A 15143-nucleotide genomic window follows, 5' to 3' on the forward strand; every position below is an offset into this window, starting at 1 on the left:
ATTCTATAGCGATCCAGATAATTCGAAAAAAAAATTTTAGAATACCAGAAAAAATTGAAATATTATTTAACAATTAGTGTATTTATTTTTATGTTTTTGTGTTAAAAATAAACTTTAAGCTGTTTAAAGCAAATTATTTAATATAATATAATAACACTTATAAAGTTACATACTAAAACAATACAGTTTTATATTAAAAGGTTTAATGATAGAAATTACATTTCTTGTCCTGAGCCAGTTATTAAAAAATTTGATACTCTTGGAGAATAATTAACGCGCAGTGTTTTTAAGGTAAAGATCAGTTAATCTTGAACAACATTCATTTTTTAAAAACGTCGTTTTGAATAGAACGAAGTTGCACGTGTGTATGTAGAGCAAAATAGGGTGGTTAATTTTATGGCCAATATTTTACATTTTATGTACTTACCCAAGAAATATTTTACCTATAAGCTAATATGTGCGGAAAACCAGCATTAAAAAAATATATTTTTGGCAGTCTAGTTGTTTCCCTTCCGTGAGCCATCTATTACTAACTATTGTTTTAAACCAATTGATGTAGTAGTGGATACTAGGTATAGGTAGGTTTATACCTATAATTGTAAATCATAACTCGTCAAAGTTTTTAAAGAAAATTTTGATAAATCAAATCTAGTTTATTTATATTGTTATTATTGTTATTAAACTTATAATTTACATATAATATAATCCCTCTGAATTAGTTAGAATTGACTAATCTCTTCACCAACTATAAAAATCAACCTTTTACTTTTTAAATGGTAAGTAAATCAGGATATTGTATTAAAATCATTGAATATTATATGATTATATGTAGGTTATTTTAAATTTAAATTAAGCTAGATTTTAAATTTAGGCAAATGGATTAATAATAAACTTTAGATTTTTAAAATTTGAACCGTATTTTCTAATGCTTTTCATTGAAACACTAAAGCTTTTCTACAAAATATTAAAAAATAAGATATTTTAACAAAATTATGTCATAAAAGTAAGTAATATAAGATTACGCTTATTAATATATATATATATATATAAACACCAACTTAAAAAATAAAAAATAAATTTACTGAGATACTTATAACAATAAGCTTATTGTTTAACTTATCTTAAAATAGTCACATGTACCAAAACACAAGATCTTACTGTTTACCGTACTTTATATGATTTCTTTGTAATAATTGCAGTTTATCGTATACATAGTATGTATTTGTTTTTCTTATTAATTGAGCTCGAAGACATGTTTGTAGTATATTACAAGTGGCAGTGTACGTTAATTTGCGTACCTACCATCCTATTATTTTATGCACCTAGGTAAACCACGGTGCAGTACGACATAATGTAAATACTAATAATACTACTCATACAGGTGAACACATTTATAATGTAATTACGATTGATAAACATGATCGTGGATACATGCAAATTGAGTTGGATTTTGTTTATGAAAAAAATTAAAAAATACAAGTATACATAAATACATTTGCGTCACATAATAAAATTGAAATGTCACAGTTTGACATGCGTACCTTTATAATTTATGTGTGTTGCTTACCTAATACTTGTGTTTGTACAAATGGATAATACTTTGTTACCTAGATTATAGAGTCGCAAAACCGTATGGACGAGATAAATGACACTAACGACTATATTATAATAATAATTGTGTATTGCCTATGTTTTTCGATATTTTACATCGTGCCGTACTCGAATGACTGCACGAAATCTGACTTTTTTTTCGGTTTTATTATATTTCATTCTCTGTTACTTCGTAATTGTTCGTTCGAGCTTATGCGAATATTCTTCCGTATATTATAAATTTACAACGCATTAACGGTCGACTGCAATATGATTTAATAATTGTATTAAATATTTTAGTAATATAATAAACATATCATCTACAACATAGGTATTCATACACCACATCTCATTCGCTGCACCGACGAATCATGAAACATTTTCACCATTATGCAGTTGTGTTCGTCTTCGTGATCGCGTGCAACTACATTGTAAGTCGAAATCACCTATATATCACCTCTAGCCTATATATGTGTAATGCATTTTACGATCAATGTATTCATTATTTAAATAGATGTTCAAATCCTTTGGATACACTAGAGTGGATCTTGAATCTTCATTTGTGGTTGATGATGAGGGGGTAGAAGTCACAATTTTCAAAGACGCTCTTAATAGTTAAGATACGCTTCATAATAGTAATTCCTTTTTTTTTTTTTTGTACACATATTTTATGCCCTCTTTTTTTTCTTGGCTGTTTTATATATTTATCCACTAAAAGCTGATCCCGTGCACTTCGTTGCCCATTAAAAGTGCCTACTATAATATTATGTTTTATTTATACGTTGCCCGCCGACCAGTAACGATGCATTCCTTCGTAATTCGTATGCGTGTTGAAATTATTATCAATGTTAAACAAAAATTCTCATTTATTTTTACTACCGAATAAAAAAAAGTTTTTGAATCAATATATTAGAATTTTATTTATTTTAATCATTACATAAGTAAATTAATAAAAACAATTCGTAAATTATATTATTATCTTCCATTATATAATAAATATAGCTGTTGCCCGCGACTTCTTCCGCGTCAATTTCTATTATTATGATCACAATTAAGAAATCTTTAAAAGAATATATTTTAAAGTACTTCTGCCTAAATGATATTTTTAGTTTTATTTTCTTGTGGCAGATGAATATACCTACTGATTTTCTCCGCAACCCGATCTTGACAACGCGACATATAGTTGACCGCGTGAAAAGCATTCTTGACGTAAATCGATTCCTACGTGTTTAAATGTTTACCCCTGTGATTTATTGATTATTACGGCAAAAGATAACTTAACGAAAAATTGAATTCTTTTAAAATTAAAAGGTAAATCATTTGAAATCATAGGTATGCAAGGTGTAAACACTGTTTGACCAACTGCTGGACCAGTCAAAACTATTACAACGATTTCGTTATTGCGAAGAAATTTGACTTGAAGTCGGTCACCGTTACATAAATTTGATGGTTTGAGAATTCTAAGGAAAATTATTGGGGCACTTATTTTTAACTTGAGGAAATGTGGGGGAAGGCCACTCGAGTTTAAAGAATTAAGAAACTCCTGTGTGTAATGGATCGCAGCTTCTTGATTCATTACATTATCAATAGATGTATAGGTAACTATATCTCCCGGACGTTTAGTTAAAATTAGGTCATTAATGGAACACTACTGTTTCTCGCCACCAATATTGTCCTTTGACACATCCGATAATCTTTATTTTCTATTTCGACGATATCAGGGTAAACTTTCGATATTAAATCCTCAATGCTATTCACTCTTTCTCCTAAATCGCGATCAATTTCAATTTTATTTTTAAAATGAGTTACTTACCCGACTCCTATTAAAGCAACTTTGAAGGAAAATTTCTACTACCTACGAAGCGGCTACGTAATAGTCGCAGCCGGCTTTGCAGTAGCAGTCTGTCGAGAAAGCTGAGTTCTTTTTATAGGCATTATAGTGACGAAAAAGATAAAAGAAAGAACCAAACCTTTTAATATTAAAAAGTATAAAAGTAAATATATATATATATATACATAATAATACTGGTGGATAATAATGCTTACTTGCGGGTAGTAAAATAAACTTATCATAATATTATATATATATATATATCGAAAAACTACATTACGGCTTCTTCGAGTGCGTTTAGGGTTCATGTGTTATCATTACGTATATATTTAATGATAGTTTAAGATAAATGCTGAGAAGAGGAGAAAGGAATTTATTTGGACCAATTATTATTGTATTAGTTAATATAAAGGGAAATATACCATAAATGTATATATTATATTTATATAACTATAAATTAATCTCAGGTGTATGTGGGGTTTTGTTTAGAATCAGAATATTAAATTTAAACTGTTATAGATTTTAAGAAAAATAATCAAATAAAATACAAAGAATTCCTATTATATAAAATTAATATTTTTTTTTTTTTTTAAAGTAATGTTCTTTAAGTACATAGTAAGTATCTAGGAGACATTGGCCATGATATCGACTTATAATACTTAGGTTAAATGTAAAGAAAAACACAAAAACCTGATTAAATTACGGGGGTTTATTGTTAAACGCAAATCATGCGGTAGGTACATACACACATAAATGCGGGGTACTCTTGTCTATATATTATTTAGACGACAATATAATATATTATAATATATTATATTAATATGATTGATTTTCGTTTTATATCTGTGAGCTGTACGTATAATAATAATAATAATGTTATATCTCGCGTACGTGTATCATAGGTGCACGGGATTCACATAAACGATATTGATCTAAGCAATTATCACTGGGAATCAATGTCGGACGTATTAACCTACGACCCGAAGTCGTACCATATCGAAGATCTCGAGGGCGTTAACGACTTATATTTAAGGAGAAAACGGGGATATTTCTCGATGAAAATTCCGTTTATCGAGTCTGCTGAAGACAGTAAAAAGGAAACGGTCACCGACAGTACGATCGCGACTTCGGACGCAGACACCGATACCACGATCTCTGCTGTCAATACCAAGATAGTTGAAACTGCGTCGGATATCGGGGCGGCCTACAGGAACTTCTTTAACTCCGCCCAATCGGAAATGACGTACGTCTTGACTATCGGGCCGGATGTGAAGAGAACTATGGTGGAGGCCGCTCCGTACATGCCCCTAGTGTGCAAGGTGGCCATGTACGTCATACCTAACTTGTCTCAGCGTGACCTGCTCATGTTGTCTTTGAATGTGGCGGCACTCACCACGCAAGGGATCAATAACTACTCAAGCGCTGAATGTCCAGTACGTATATATTATATTATATTTATAAGTATATTGTGCTAAATCCTATTATTATATTATGCATATTTCGCAGTAATTACCAATCTTTTTTTACTCGACACCATGTATTAGATTTTCAAAAATCTAATAACACCTATCAATTAAAAAATATAATAAAACCGATATTGAATTTTTTATAGTTGTACGGTCTAATGGTTGTAGGTACCCGAAATTATGTAAGACGTAAATAGTTTTATTTGCATACATCGGTATTTAAATTGGTCTACTGTCTATTAACTATGAGTTTTTATACTTTAACAATTTTTTATGTAAACAAATACAATAATTATATTATTACATAATATTGTATGCCGAAATCGATACATTTTTAAAAACTAAATTAAATTTGTTATTTTATAAAAACGTAACGTCGCAGTTAGACATTTCACAACGGTATAAAGTCATGTAGTCATATTCTATAAAAGTATACGTGCAGTGTTATGGACGTATTCACAACCGAATCGCTCGCAAATAAATTAATGCGTATTTCAATAATTCACTATACTTTTAATTTATCAATCAGTTACACAGAAACTTTAAAAGGTTTACAGACTTAAAATAAAGTAAAATATGGAGTTCTGCGGGATGCTCGGACAGTACAACACTAATTAATCTACTAACAGCGAAACACGGTAGGGGCTCGCTCGACCCGAAAACTGTCCACACAGCGAATTCTTTCAGATCGTGAAACCGTGTCACTCTCTCTACCTGTTAACAGTAATAAAATACTTACCACATTATATTTAACAATATCTACATACAGAGTGTTAATAACATATGACAGAAATACCGCCATCAAAATTAAAAAATGCCCACTATGGGAGACACTGCCTTATAGGATAAAACTTATTTCTCTTAAAACAAATTATTTAATTATCATGAACACTTGTACGAGTATTAAAAGTAAAATTTTCACGATAGTCGTAGTCAATATCAATAAATTTAATTTTTAAAATATTCTTCCCATTTGACTGACATTTGACGAAGTTCCACTATTGCTAATTCCTGTGTAGGTATACTGTTTATAAATTCTATGTTTTTGAATTTTGATAATTTTTTTTCTTTTTAATTTTTATTACACAATAAAATAAATGTCAATTTTTTCAAGTATCTCTAGAAATTCCTGGCTTGTTTTACAAAAATAATAATATTGTGTTCACTTTTAGACCAAATCCAATGTTGGTGCTACTATTGCTCATTATGCGACTGGAATTTACAACAAGTTGAAAGGTGCCTTTGAATCACATTTTGGAGACTCTTCGGATAATTCTGCAGTTGAAGAAAAAACTAAATCATCGGAAGAAACGCATAGTATATTCGATACAGTAAAAAAACATATAAATTATTTTGGTGGTTTTATGAGTAGCTATGACGAACCCGAAACTGAAAACAATGAAGACCAAATTGAGACGATAGTAACACATATATATAATGAAGATTCTCAAACTCCTACAACCAAGACAATCTTAACAAAAGCGTATGAAAACGGCGTTGATTTAATTCATCAAGCAACAAGTGACGAAGCAGATCATGTCCTATTATCTAATCAAATATTACAAATTGGAGAAAATAATGTTGATAAAATGATAAATGAGATGAAAAATGATTACAATAGCAACTCCTCGTCGAATGAAAGTGATGAATTTGACATTGACGACGAAAACGACGACGATATTGAAACTTACGATTACGATGATGATAATGAAAACATGATCGATTACGATGTCAAAGTAAACGAAGAAGATTTTAAAGAAATTATGCAAGAATCCATGTCTTTACAGGTAAGTTATTGATTCGAGTTAACAAGTATAAAGCATGTACGCTATACCCTATGAACATAACAGTATAAATTATTTTTATAATTGTTAAAAAATTTTCAATTAGTTTTCTATTGATTCAATATAAAAATAACGTATTTAAAATTCAATATTCAAATAACGTTTAAATAAAATGAGCATGTTACATATTATGTATTGTATAATGGATGATTTCATCGCATAGTTTATAGCGAACAAGTAACATAATATTATTTTAAGTACATGGTTACAGACTTCAGTTTAATAATACTTTTAAATTCTAATCGGAGCAATGAATCTTTTAATTAATCTTGGATTGTACATTTTTACAGAGATTGTCTAATCTATGTCTATACAATGGATCTTTCCATTCTGAATGACGGAAATCACTTAGTTCTCACGAAATAGTTTATTTTTTCTAGGTTCTAGCCTTAATTGTATAAATGTTTTCTTGAGAAATTTTTAAGAAATTAAACAAGAAATCATTTACTGAATAACGCATTAAATTCAATATCGCAAATAATAATATGTATATTTATTGGTTTTAGCCTGACTATGTACAAACACTTGATGGCGAAGAGTTGCTGGAAAAAATTGATGAAATTCAAACAACGCTACCAAATCCACACACCAACAATGGAAAAATATTTGAAGCATTAATAGAGGAACTGGACATTGATCAACGCTTTGATTATAGTCTAGTAAATGAATTAATCGACGATCTCAACAAAATTACGAACTTTTTTATATCTAGTGGACTTAAAAAAAATGAAGAATTAACGACTACACCTACGTCACCAATGAATTAAGTGTTGAAATCAATTGTAATTTTCAGTCGCTTTACATTTTAAATCATATAAAATACCATAAAAACTATAATAAACAAATGTTTTATTTTTAAAATCAAGCTTTAATTTAAATATTAACCACAACCATAAATTTATTTATGTATATTATATATTCATTTGCACAACATTTTAAAATATGACATTTAAGTTTATACTCGTTTTGTCCATATTGTTTTAAAACATATTATTTAAAATTAAATAAATTATAAACACAGGTATATGTCACTGAAAATAAAAAAAAATTGAAGAAATCTCTCTGCTGTATAGTAGGTATGACAGGTGTCGAGTTTCGAGTGTACCTCATCATTGAATAGGTCACAGTAATGGTTGTGTAAAATTTGAATTGAGTAATAAATCATTGGATACAAAATACGAAAAACTATTCTGAGTACTATTTAGAGTACTATCGGCCAATATTTTACTTTATATTTACAGTTATTTATTTTTCTATTTAACTACCATATTGTTTAGACCAATAATTGTCGCCGAAACAAATCGTATTTATTATAAAAATATTAAGTACTATAGATGTTATTAACTTGTAAGTTAATACCGACTGGTGTGAATTCATTTATGTTATAAATAGCTAAAATTAATCTAAATATTTTTAAAATTTGATTATACTCAGTAAATAATAATACATAATATACGGTGGCGTAAGTCCCTATTTTATATTTTTTATCACAGCTTATAGTTAATTAATAAAATTATTATTTTTATTTTTTTGTAATATTCAATTTTGTCAAAATTTGAACTTTTAACAGCTACAAAAGAAAATTATTACAATGTGTCTTGAGTATTTTTTTTAATCGCTGTATGTGCAATTTATGATGACTCTTGTATTTAATTTTCAAACTTTATATCAGAACATGCTCGAATTATGCATAAAATATTTTATTTACATATAAAGAAAAAAACGGTGATAATTTTAAATGCCAACAAATATCTTAAACTTTATCTAAATATTTTAAGAACCTTATACTTTATAATGTACAAAAAAAAAAAAAAAAGATTAGGTTAAAGTAAAATATTTTAAATTTATGTGATTAATATTTAATGAATAATAACAGGAAAACAAAACTGGATAAATGACATAGCGTTATAAGTTATAAGGTATACGTTTGAATATTCAATGTCGTTAAAATTTGTAAAATTGTATAAATGTAAAATAATTGAACAAATGAATGACGACATACCTATAGGTTATAGAACAGTGTAAAACTAAAGAGACGTGTTGCTATAGTGTTACATTTATATTATTTGTACAAACGAATAATATCGAAACAACAAAAATCAACGTGTGTATCATAATATGTTGGACATATTATGATATAATTTTGATTTGTTTAAAAATTTTATATTCATTGGTAATTTTTTGTTTATTATTACTTGACTTTGATTGAGATATAATTATTTAACAATATATTTATGAATTTATGTACGTACCTAATATTTAACACAGATTATTCAATTTTGTGATAATAATTAACAACATTCAAAACGCATAGAATATGTAAACATAAATTCAATATAATATGTATATATATATTGTTTTTTGATTTGGACCGCATTTGATCTAATTATCTAATTATTAAAATTAACTAGAATTGCATAAAAATAAGACGTATTCAAATTTTTACAAAATTAGATATTCGTCTGTATAACTATTTCTTCTCAAATAATTTTTGTTTATTATTATCATTTAAAAATAAATAACCGTAGATATTTAAAATGTTCACCAAATTTTTATATTTCAATTTTCTATACTTATATAATAATATACGTACATGAATTTTTAAATACGATCGAAATATCATGTAATCGAATCGTTTTATAGTCGAAAAATGAATGGTCGAATATTTTATTAATATGGTCGAAATCTTTTGTGGCCGAATGGGTTTTTTGGTCGAAGTAAAGTTAATCATTAGATTCCAGACTACTTTATCTAATATTTTTGTAGATGTAGGCTTATTGTAGTTGGTACTTAACAGTGTTTATCGACGATTCAGTATCGGTCCTAGTCATTTGGTTCAATACTTATTACCTATACGTATAGTGTTTTTTTTTTTTTTTATATATATAATAGTTAAAATAACATTTTTATATTTTAATATGAGTATTGATATTGTTCCTAGCATCCATGAAGAAATATTATTATATATAAATAATTTCATATACAAAAAAAACAAAGATATGGTACGTAAAACTAACAGAAAATACATATTTTATGGGATTTGTATTAATTAGTGTGGTGCAAAAATTCGAACTTTTGGAACAAATGAAAAAAACATGAACTAAATAAAAATTCAATGTTTTTTTCCGGATCAACACTGTCATTCTCCCGAACTGTATGTTATTCACGATTACGAATCAATGAAACTCAGAACCGATGAAGTTTTTGTACCATTAGTATCTGCTTTAATGGACGGTAAAAACGAAGAGCTATGTGATCAAGTATTTGATTTATTAAATGAATTTTGTGTTGAAAAAAATATCAATATTAAACAAAGTAATGATTTGGAAATAATAACAGATTTTGAAAGAGCAGCCATAAATTCTTTAAGTGAAAAATTTCCATTAGTAACCCATTCGACATGTTTTTTTTCATTTATATCAGATTATTTATAGAAAAATTTAAAATATTCATCTATTAACGAAATATACTAATGGTATTGAGTTCAATCTTTTAGCAAGATATTACCCACAATGACATTTTTACCAGTTGATAGAGTTGTATTTTATTTTATTATATTATATTTCTATATTACCTTATATACGTATTCCCTAGGTTCAAGAAGGCCAGGCCATATTTTCGACCAAACCACCTCTACCCATTTGATGAGAAATTTTCAATTTTTATATTATACGTAAGGTATGAACATTAAACATTAAACACAATTTTCCTCATAAATAATTTATGCAAAAATTAAAAAAAAAACTTAAGTATATACTACCACACTTATTTTTTTATAGTTATTTGAAGTTTAAATTTAGATTAAATTAAATATTTTAATAATAATAAACTGTATTCATTATTTTATTATTATTCAGAAAAGTTATTCGTGAGAACTTGAAAGTTTTACGTATGTTATGAATATTATTATATAAAATTATATTTATAAAATATGTAGACTTACTGTATGATATCAATGATATCATCTTGTATACTATAATTAATAAATCTATTCATAGGTAGTAGGTACTATTCTAAAGTTAGATAATGATGGTATTGAATCAACAATATTAAATGACAAATATTATTTAATAAATACAATGTCTTTGGTGAAAATTAAATTAACCTATTGTAGTATTATTGTTACGGACCCTGTAATAACATCGAATATTTCATTATAATACTTATATTAACGTATCTGTAATAATATTGATTATTTATAATAGATGTATTCACGCGACGAGGTGACACATGATTCGTGAAAAGAATGACACGGACAATGAGAAGCCTGGACGGATGGTGTGTGCATTGTAATATTTAATTAAGCAATTTAGATACAACTATACGACGCGAACTTCTCAGAAAACAACGCAACAGTGAGAAGCCGAGGGCTATCACTTATCAAAATACAAATCACGGAGGGAGGGTGCACGTGTCATCGTAACTCGTAAGTCACCACCTTCGCCGCCGACTCTCGTTGTATGAAGACCATTTATAAAGGCAACGCATGAGCCAGAGCTCACCAGACGATTAGGGATATCCAACTATCCAAGACGCTTAGAGGCAGGTCGTAACATCACTCACACTCTCGTCTTGGCAATAATTTCAGAGTCAGGTCATAACACCGCTCACCAAATATCTTGTACTTACAATAGCGTATTCTTATATCTAAGTAGGTATAAATTAAATAAAGATTTATTATATCATTATTCTCATTTCCGCGTGGATATATGAATCGGCGTTGTTCAACGGGACGCAACATTATAATAGTAAAATAAATGACTGTAATAGCTTTATTAAAAAAAAAAAAAAAAAAAAAAAAACATTTTGTGAAATATACTTAGTTATATAAAATTACTGACCATTTCGACTTAGAATCGTATACAATGATACTTCATTGAATTAAATGTTAACACATCTAACCAGTGACCCATTTAACACCTAATGCACTGCAATGAGGTAACCACACTTGACTACAAGTCATAATAAATACACATTTTTTTTTTTAGTAAAACTAAGTCTTTTAAATTGTATATATTAAAAAAATATTGTAGGTAACAGTTACATGTTAAATATTTAAATACGTAATTATAGACTTTTAATCGAGTATCAACATATTGAAAACTGGAAATTATTAATATCATTGTGTAGTAAGAAACGAAAACAATTCAAATCACCATTGATACCTTATACGGTACAAAATTTGAGTTCTGCAGTAAAAAATTTAACATTCTTTATAGTATTTTTTGAAAAGCTGCTGACAAAACTATGCCATTGCGCCGTCTGTCTATTCCGCTCTTCATTTTTCCTCGATATTTTCCGTATTTGGGGGTAAATTATCCGGGTCTGGTTCTGAACCATCCGACGTCCCGTCACCCCCGTCGCCGCCGCCGCCGCCACCGCCGCCACCGCCATCATCGTCGTCATTGGACTTTTTTTTTCCCGATCTATTTTTGGGCCTTTTGAAGCTCCCCGATGGGCCCGATGACAACCCGCGATTATTATTTCCAACAATATTTTCTAAACCGTACTTTATTTTATACGAATTCCTCGGGTAAGTATTCAAGATGTGTTTCATCGTTTCGTAGTGGTAGCCCTCCGGTGGCCGCCGCAACACGCCGTGACTCAGCATGGAATTCGGGTACCGTCTCGAGAGAGCGAGTCTCTGACTAACCGATAATTGTCCGGTCACCTACAAATTACAAAACGCTCTAAAGTTTAAAAATAATATGTACATTTAGTCTTTTACACTGCATCGCATATACAGTTTGGTTTGAGAATTTGAGATATTATATACAATTTGTACAGCTTAATAAAGCGTTTCGTTATTTTTATATTGACGAATTGAATCACGAGACGATGCAGTGTTAAAACCTGGACTTCTGTAAGTATAATAATATTTAATAAACCGTTTGGTTGAATATGAAACTATAATAGGTACGTTTAAAGGAAATTGCGATTTTTCAATATATTTTTAAACGTTTTGTTCAATATTGTGTTGTCTGTGACATAATAATAAAATAATTTACCGTTTTGAAATAATTTAAAAACTGTATTATGGTTTAAAGATAAATTAAAGGGTTATATTATGAAACCAAATATTTTTTTATGTATATTTGTATACATGTAAAGAAGAAAATAATTATTGTAATACTAAGAAAATATTTTACTTACGATTTGGAATGTAGTCAAACAGATACACATTGTAATTAGTTGTTGACAATTCATCACAATGCATGATAATAATTGTTTATTTTAAACATACTTAAATTATAAATTAAATAATATATAAATCATTCGTTCGAAAAACGATTAATAAATGCGCTTCAAATCAAAATGATTAAATACCATATATACGTTGAACATATTATGATACACACGTTATGACTTACGTTGTTTCGATAATATTATTCATTTGTGCAAATAACACTAATGTAACACGATTGCAAACATGTCTTTTTGATTTTTCACTAAATAATGGGTACCATCTGTCTATTGTTTAATTATTATCGTATTATACATAAATATACACATACACTACTTACAAGTTATAATAGGTTTATAATATTTCACTATTTTGTATATTTCTGTAAATTATCTGATCATTGTGGTCTAGTTGTAACTTAGACAATCTCATTTTTACAGTGCTGGACTTATTATTCGAATTAAAAAACAGATATAGATTTAAACAATAGTCTAACTCTAATTCAATTTCATGATCAAATAAATGAGGATAATTACAATGTCATAAATTCTAAAATAAGTTCCACTATATTGTACTGTGCTAGAAGCTAATCAGAAAAAAAAGTGATAAATATACTTAAATTAAAATTGTTATTTTATAATCTAAAAATATTAATATAGGTAGTATAAAAAATTGAAAACCATTGTCTGCTGACAAGGTAAAGGTGTAAAATGAATTTCACATGCCAGTTTTCGTGTCCCCGACCTTAATCGCCATTAGAAAACTACCTATTGTAACGTTACAAACCACCACAATCAGAAAACGGTCCTTTTTAGGACTACTAATCACAAAACAAGATATAAGAAAACGACACTTTTAAGGATATATAAGCGAGGTTTAAGCTCACCCGGCCGTAACATAGACTAGCAAAGTACGGCCATGGATAGGGGAGGTCAAAGCGAAGAGAACAACACTCTACCCATAGCCTTAAGTACAAAAGTGACCTCACAGTTACAAAATCCGCACCGACAGTAAGCACGGGCACGCACGGCGGCACACTCATAATTTACTAGTCGGTACGGATTACTGTATATATACCGGGTACTTTGGTCATTTATTCAATAAGTCCTTCTTCAATCATCGAAATTCAAACACAACACAGAAGAGCAGAAGATCAGAAGACACGATGACCAACAAGACCAGCTACCAACCCGGCCGAGGAATCGGAACAAGCAGCTCCAGCACCAGCGCCGACACTCAACATACCGGGAAAACCGAGCCGAAGGACCCGAAGCCCCATCAATGGTTCTCGATCCATGGAGAACGATCGGCCGAGAAAGTACCAGGGACACGGATACAACGGATAACCACAGTTGGTGGCGGAATGGTACGAGACGATTGCCGGACGTCTTATAAATTATAATAATACGCATAGGCGCACATAGGGGGGGTGCTTAGCACCCCCAGTTTCCTGTAAAATTTATTTCAGTATTTTATCAATCATTTGAAAATTATTGTGATTCATTGGGTTGGAATTTTTTTCCATTACAAATAGACAATATGTAGCTTATGAATTCACGATTAATAATATATTGACTGTATTATATGAATGCACGTTCCACTGTTCCAGTTTTCGTCTAAACGTTGAACATTAACAGCAATCATATTATAAAAATTTGCATTTTTTAACAGAAAATTAAATCTTGTTTAAAATTAATTAGTGATTATATGTATTATTATTATTAATATTATTATTGTATATATAAATATAATATAAATACATTTTAATAGTAATTAAAATAATTAAAAATTATTAGAATGCAATTTATTATGGTATTAGGGGAGTGTGGGGGCAAAGCCCCCCACTGATCTGTTTACTGTAAATTATTCCAGTACCGGCAGTACCCCCTAAATTCACACCCAATGTGCGCCTATGATAATATGATTAGGTCAATTAGGTGAACTGAGCGCTAAAAATATCGATTCTCAACGAGTACATACACTCGATAATTATGATATACAGCAGAATGAGTTCTCCGACTTTTTACTATTAATTATCATATATATTTCGTATTGTATTGCTAACGAAACAATTAACTTTTGACCAATCTTACCATTACATTTTCTAGGGTTACGTTTACGATTTACATCGTACGTATTACGACATTTTTCATAAATTAAAAATGTCCAATGACTCGTATAAGTGCTCACACTTATTTGCCAAATGATAATTTAACCCCCCTCTCGAT

The 15143-nt window shown here is 29.1% G+C and overlaps 2 protein-coding genes across 2 annotated transcripts; one reads left to right on the forward strand and one right to left on the reverse strand.

The window, feature by feature from the left end:
• The first annotated feature begins 1618 nt into the window (after positions 1–1618).
• Positions 1619–7592, forward strand: LOC112601721. The gene is made up of 4 exons (XM_025349470.1): positions 1619–2021; positions 4324–4854; positions 6060–6674; positions 7238–7592. Exons 1-4 carry the CDS (start codon positions 1962–1964, stop codon positions 7496–7498), a joined length of 1467 nt encoding a protein of 488 aa, XP_025205255.1. The 5' UTR covers positions 1619–1961; the 3' UTR covers positions 7499–7592.
• A 3974-nt stretch (positions 7593–11566) lies between these two features.
• Positions 11567–13050, reverse strand: LOC112601838. The gene is made up of 2 exons (XM_025349653.1): positions 12885–13050; positions 11567–12402 (listed from the first exon to the last, which is right to left on the reverse strand). Exons 1-2 carry the CDS (start codon positions 12936–12938, stop codon positions 12010–12012), a joined length of 447 nt encoding a protein of 148 aa, XP_025205438.1. The 5' UTR covers positions 12939–13050; the 3' UTR covers positions 11567–12009.
• Between the last annotated feature and the right edge of the window lie 2093 nt (positions 13051–15143).

This window comes from Melanaphis sacchari, unplaced genomic scaffold, assembly GCF_002803265.2.
Source record: "Melanaphis sacchari strain LSU unplaced genomic scaffold, SCAv2.0 Contig7_pilon_pilon, whole genome shotgun sequence".
In the NCBI taxonomy this organism is placed as follows: Eukaryota; Metazoa; Arthropoda; class Insecta; order Hemiptera; family Aphididae; genus Melanaphis; species Melanaphis sacchari.

Bases quoted from the DNA above. Each gene is read 5' to 3' on its own strand.
- LOC112601721 (XM_025349470.1), top strand. From the start codon at position 1,962: ATGAAACATTTTCACCATTATGCAGTTGTGTTCGTCTTCGTGATCGCG. The intron at 2,022-4,323 runs GTAAGTCGAAAT...CGTGTATCATAG, and splicing joins TGATCGCGTGCAACTACATT to GTGCACGGGATTCACATAAA. The intron at 6,675-7,237 runs GTAAGTTATTGA...TATTGGTTTTAG, and splicing joins AAGAATCCATGTCTTTACAG to CCTGACTATGTACAAACACT.
- LOC112601838 (XM_025349653.1), bottom strand. From the start codon at position 12,938: ATGAATTGTCAACAACTAATTACAATGTGTATCTGTTTGACTACATTC. The intron at 12,403-12,884 runs GTAAGTAAAATA...TGTAATTTGTAG, and splicing joins GTTTGACTACATTCCAAATC to GTGACCGGACAATTATCGGT.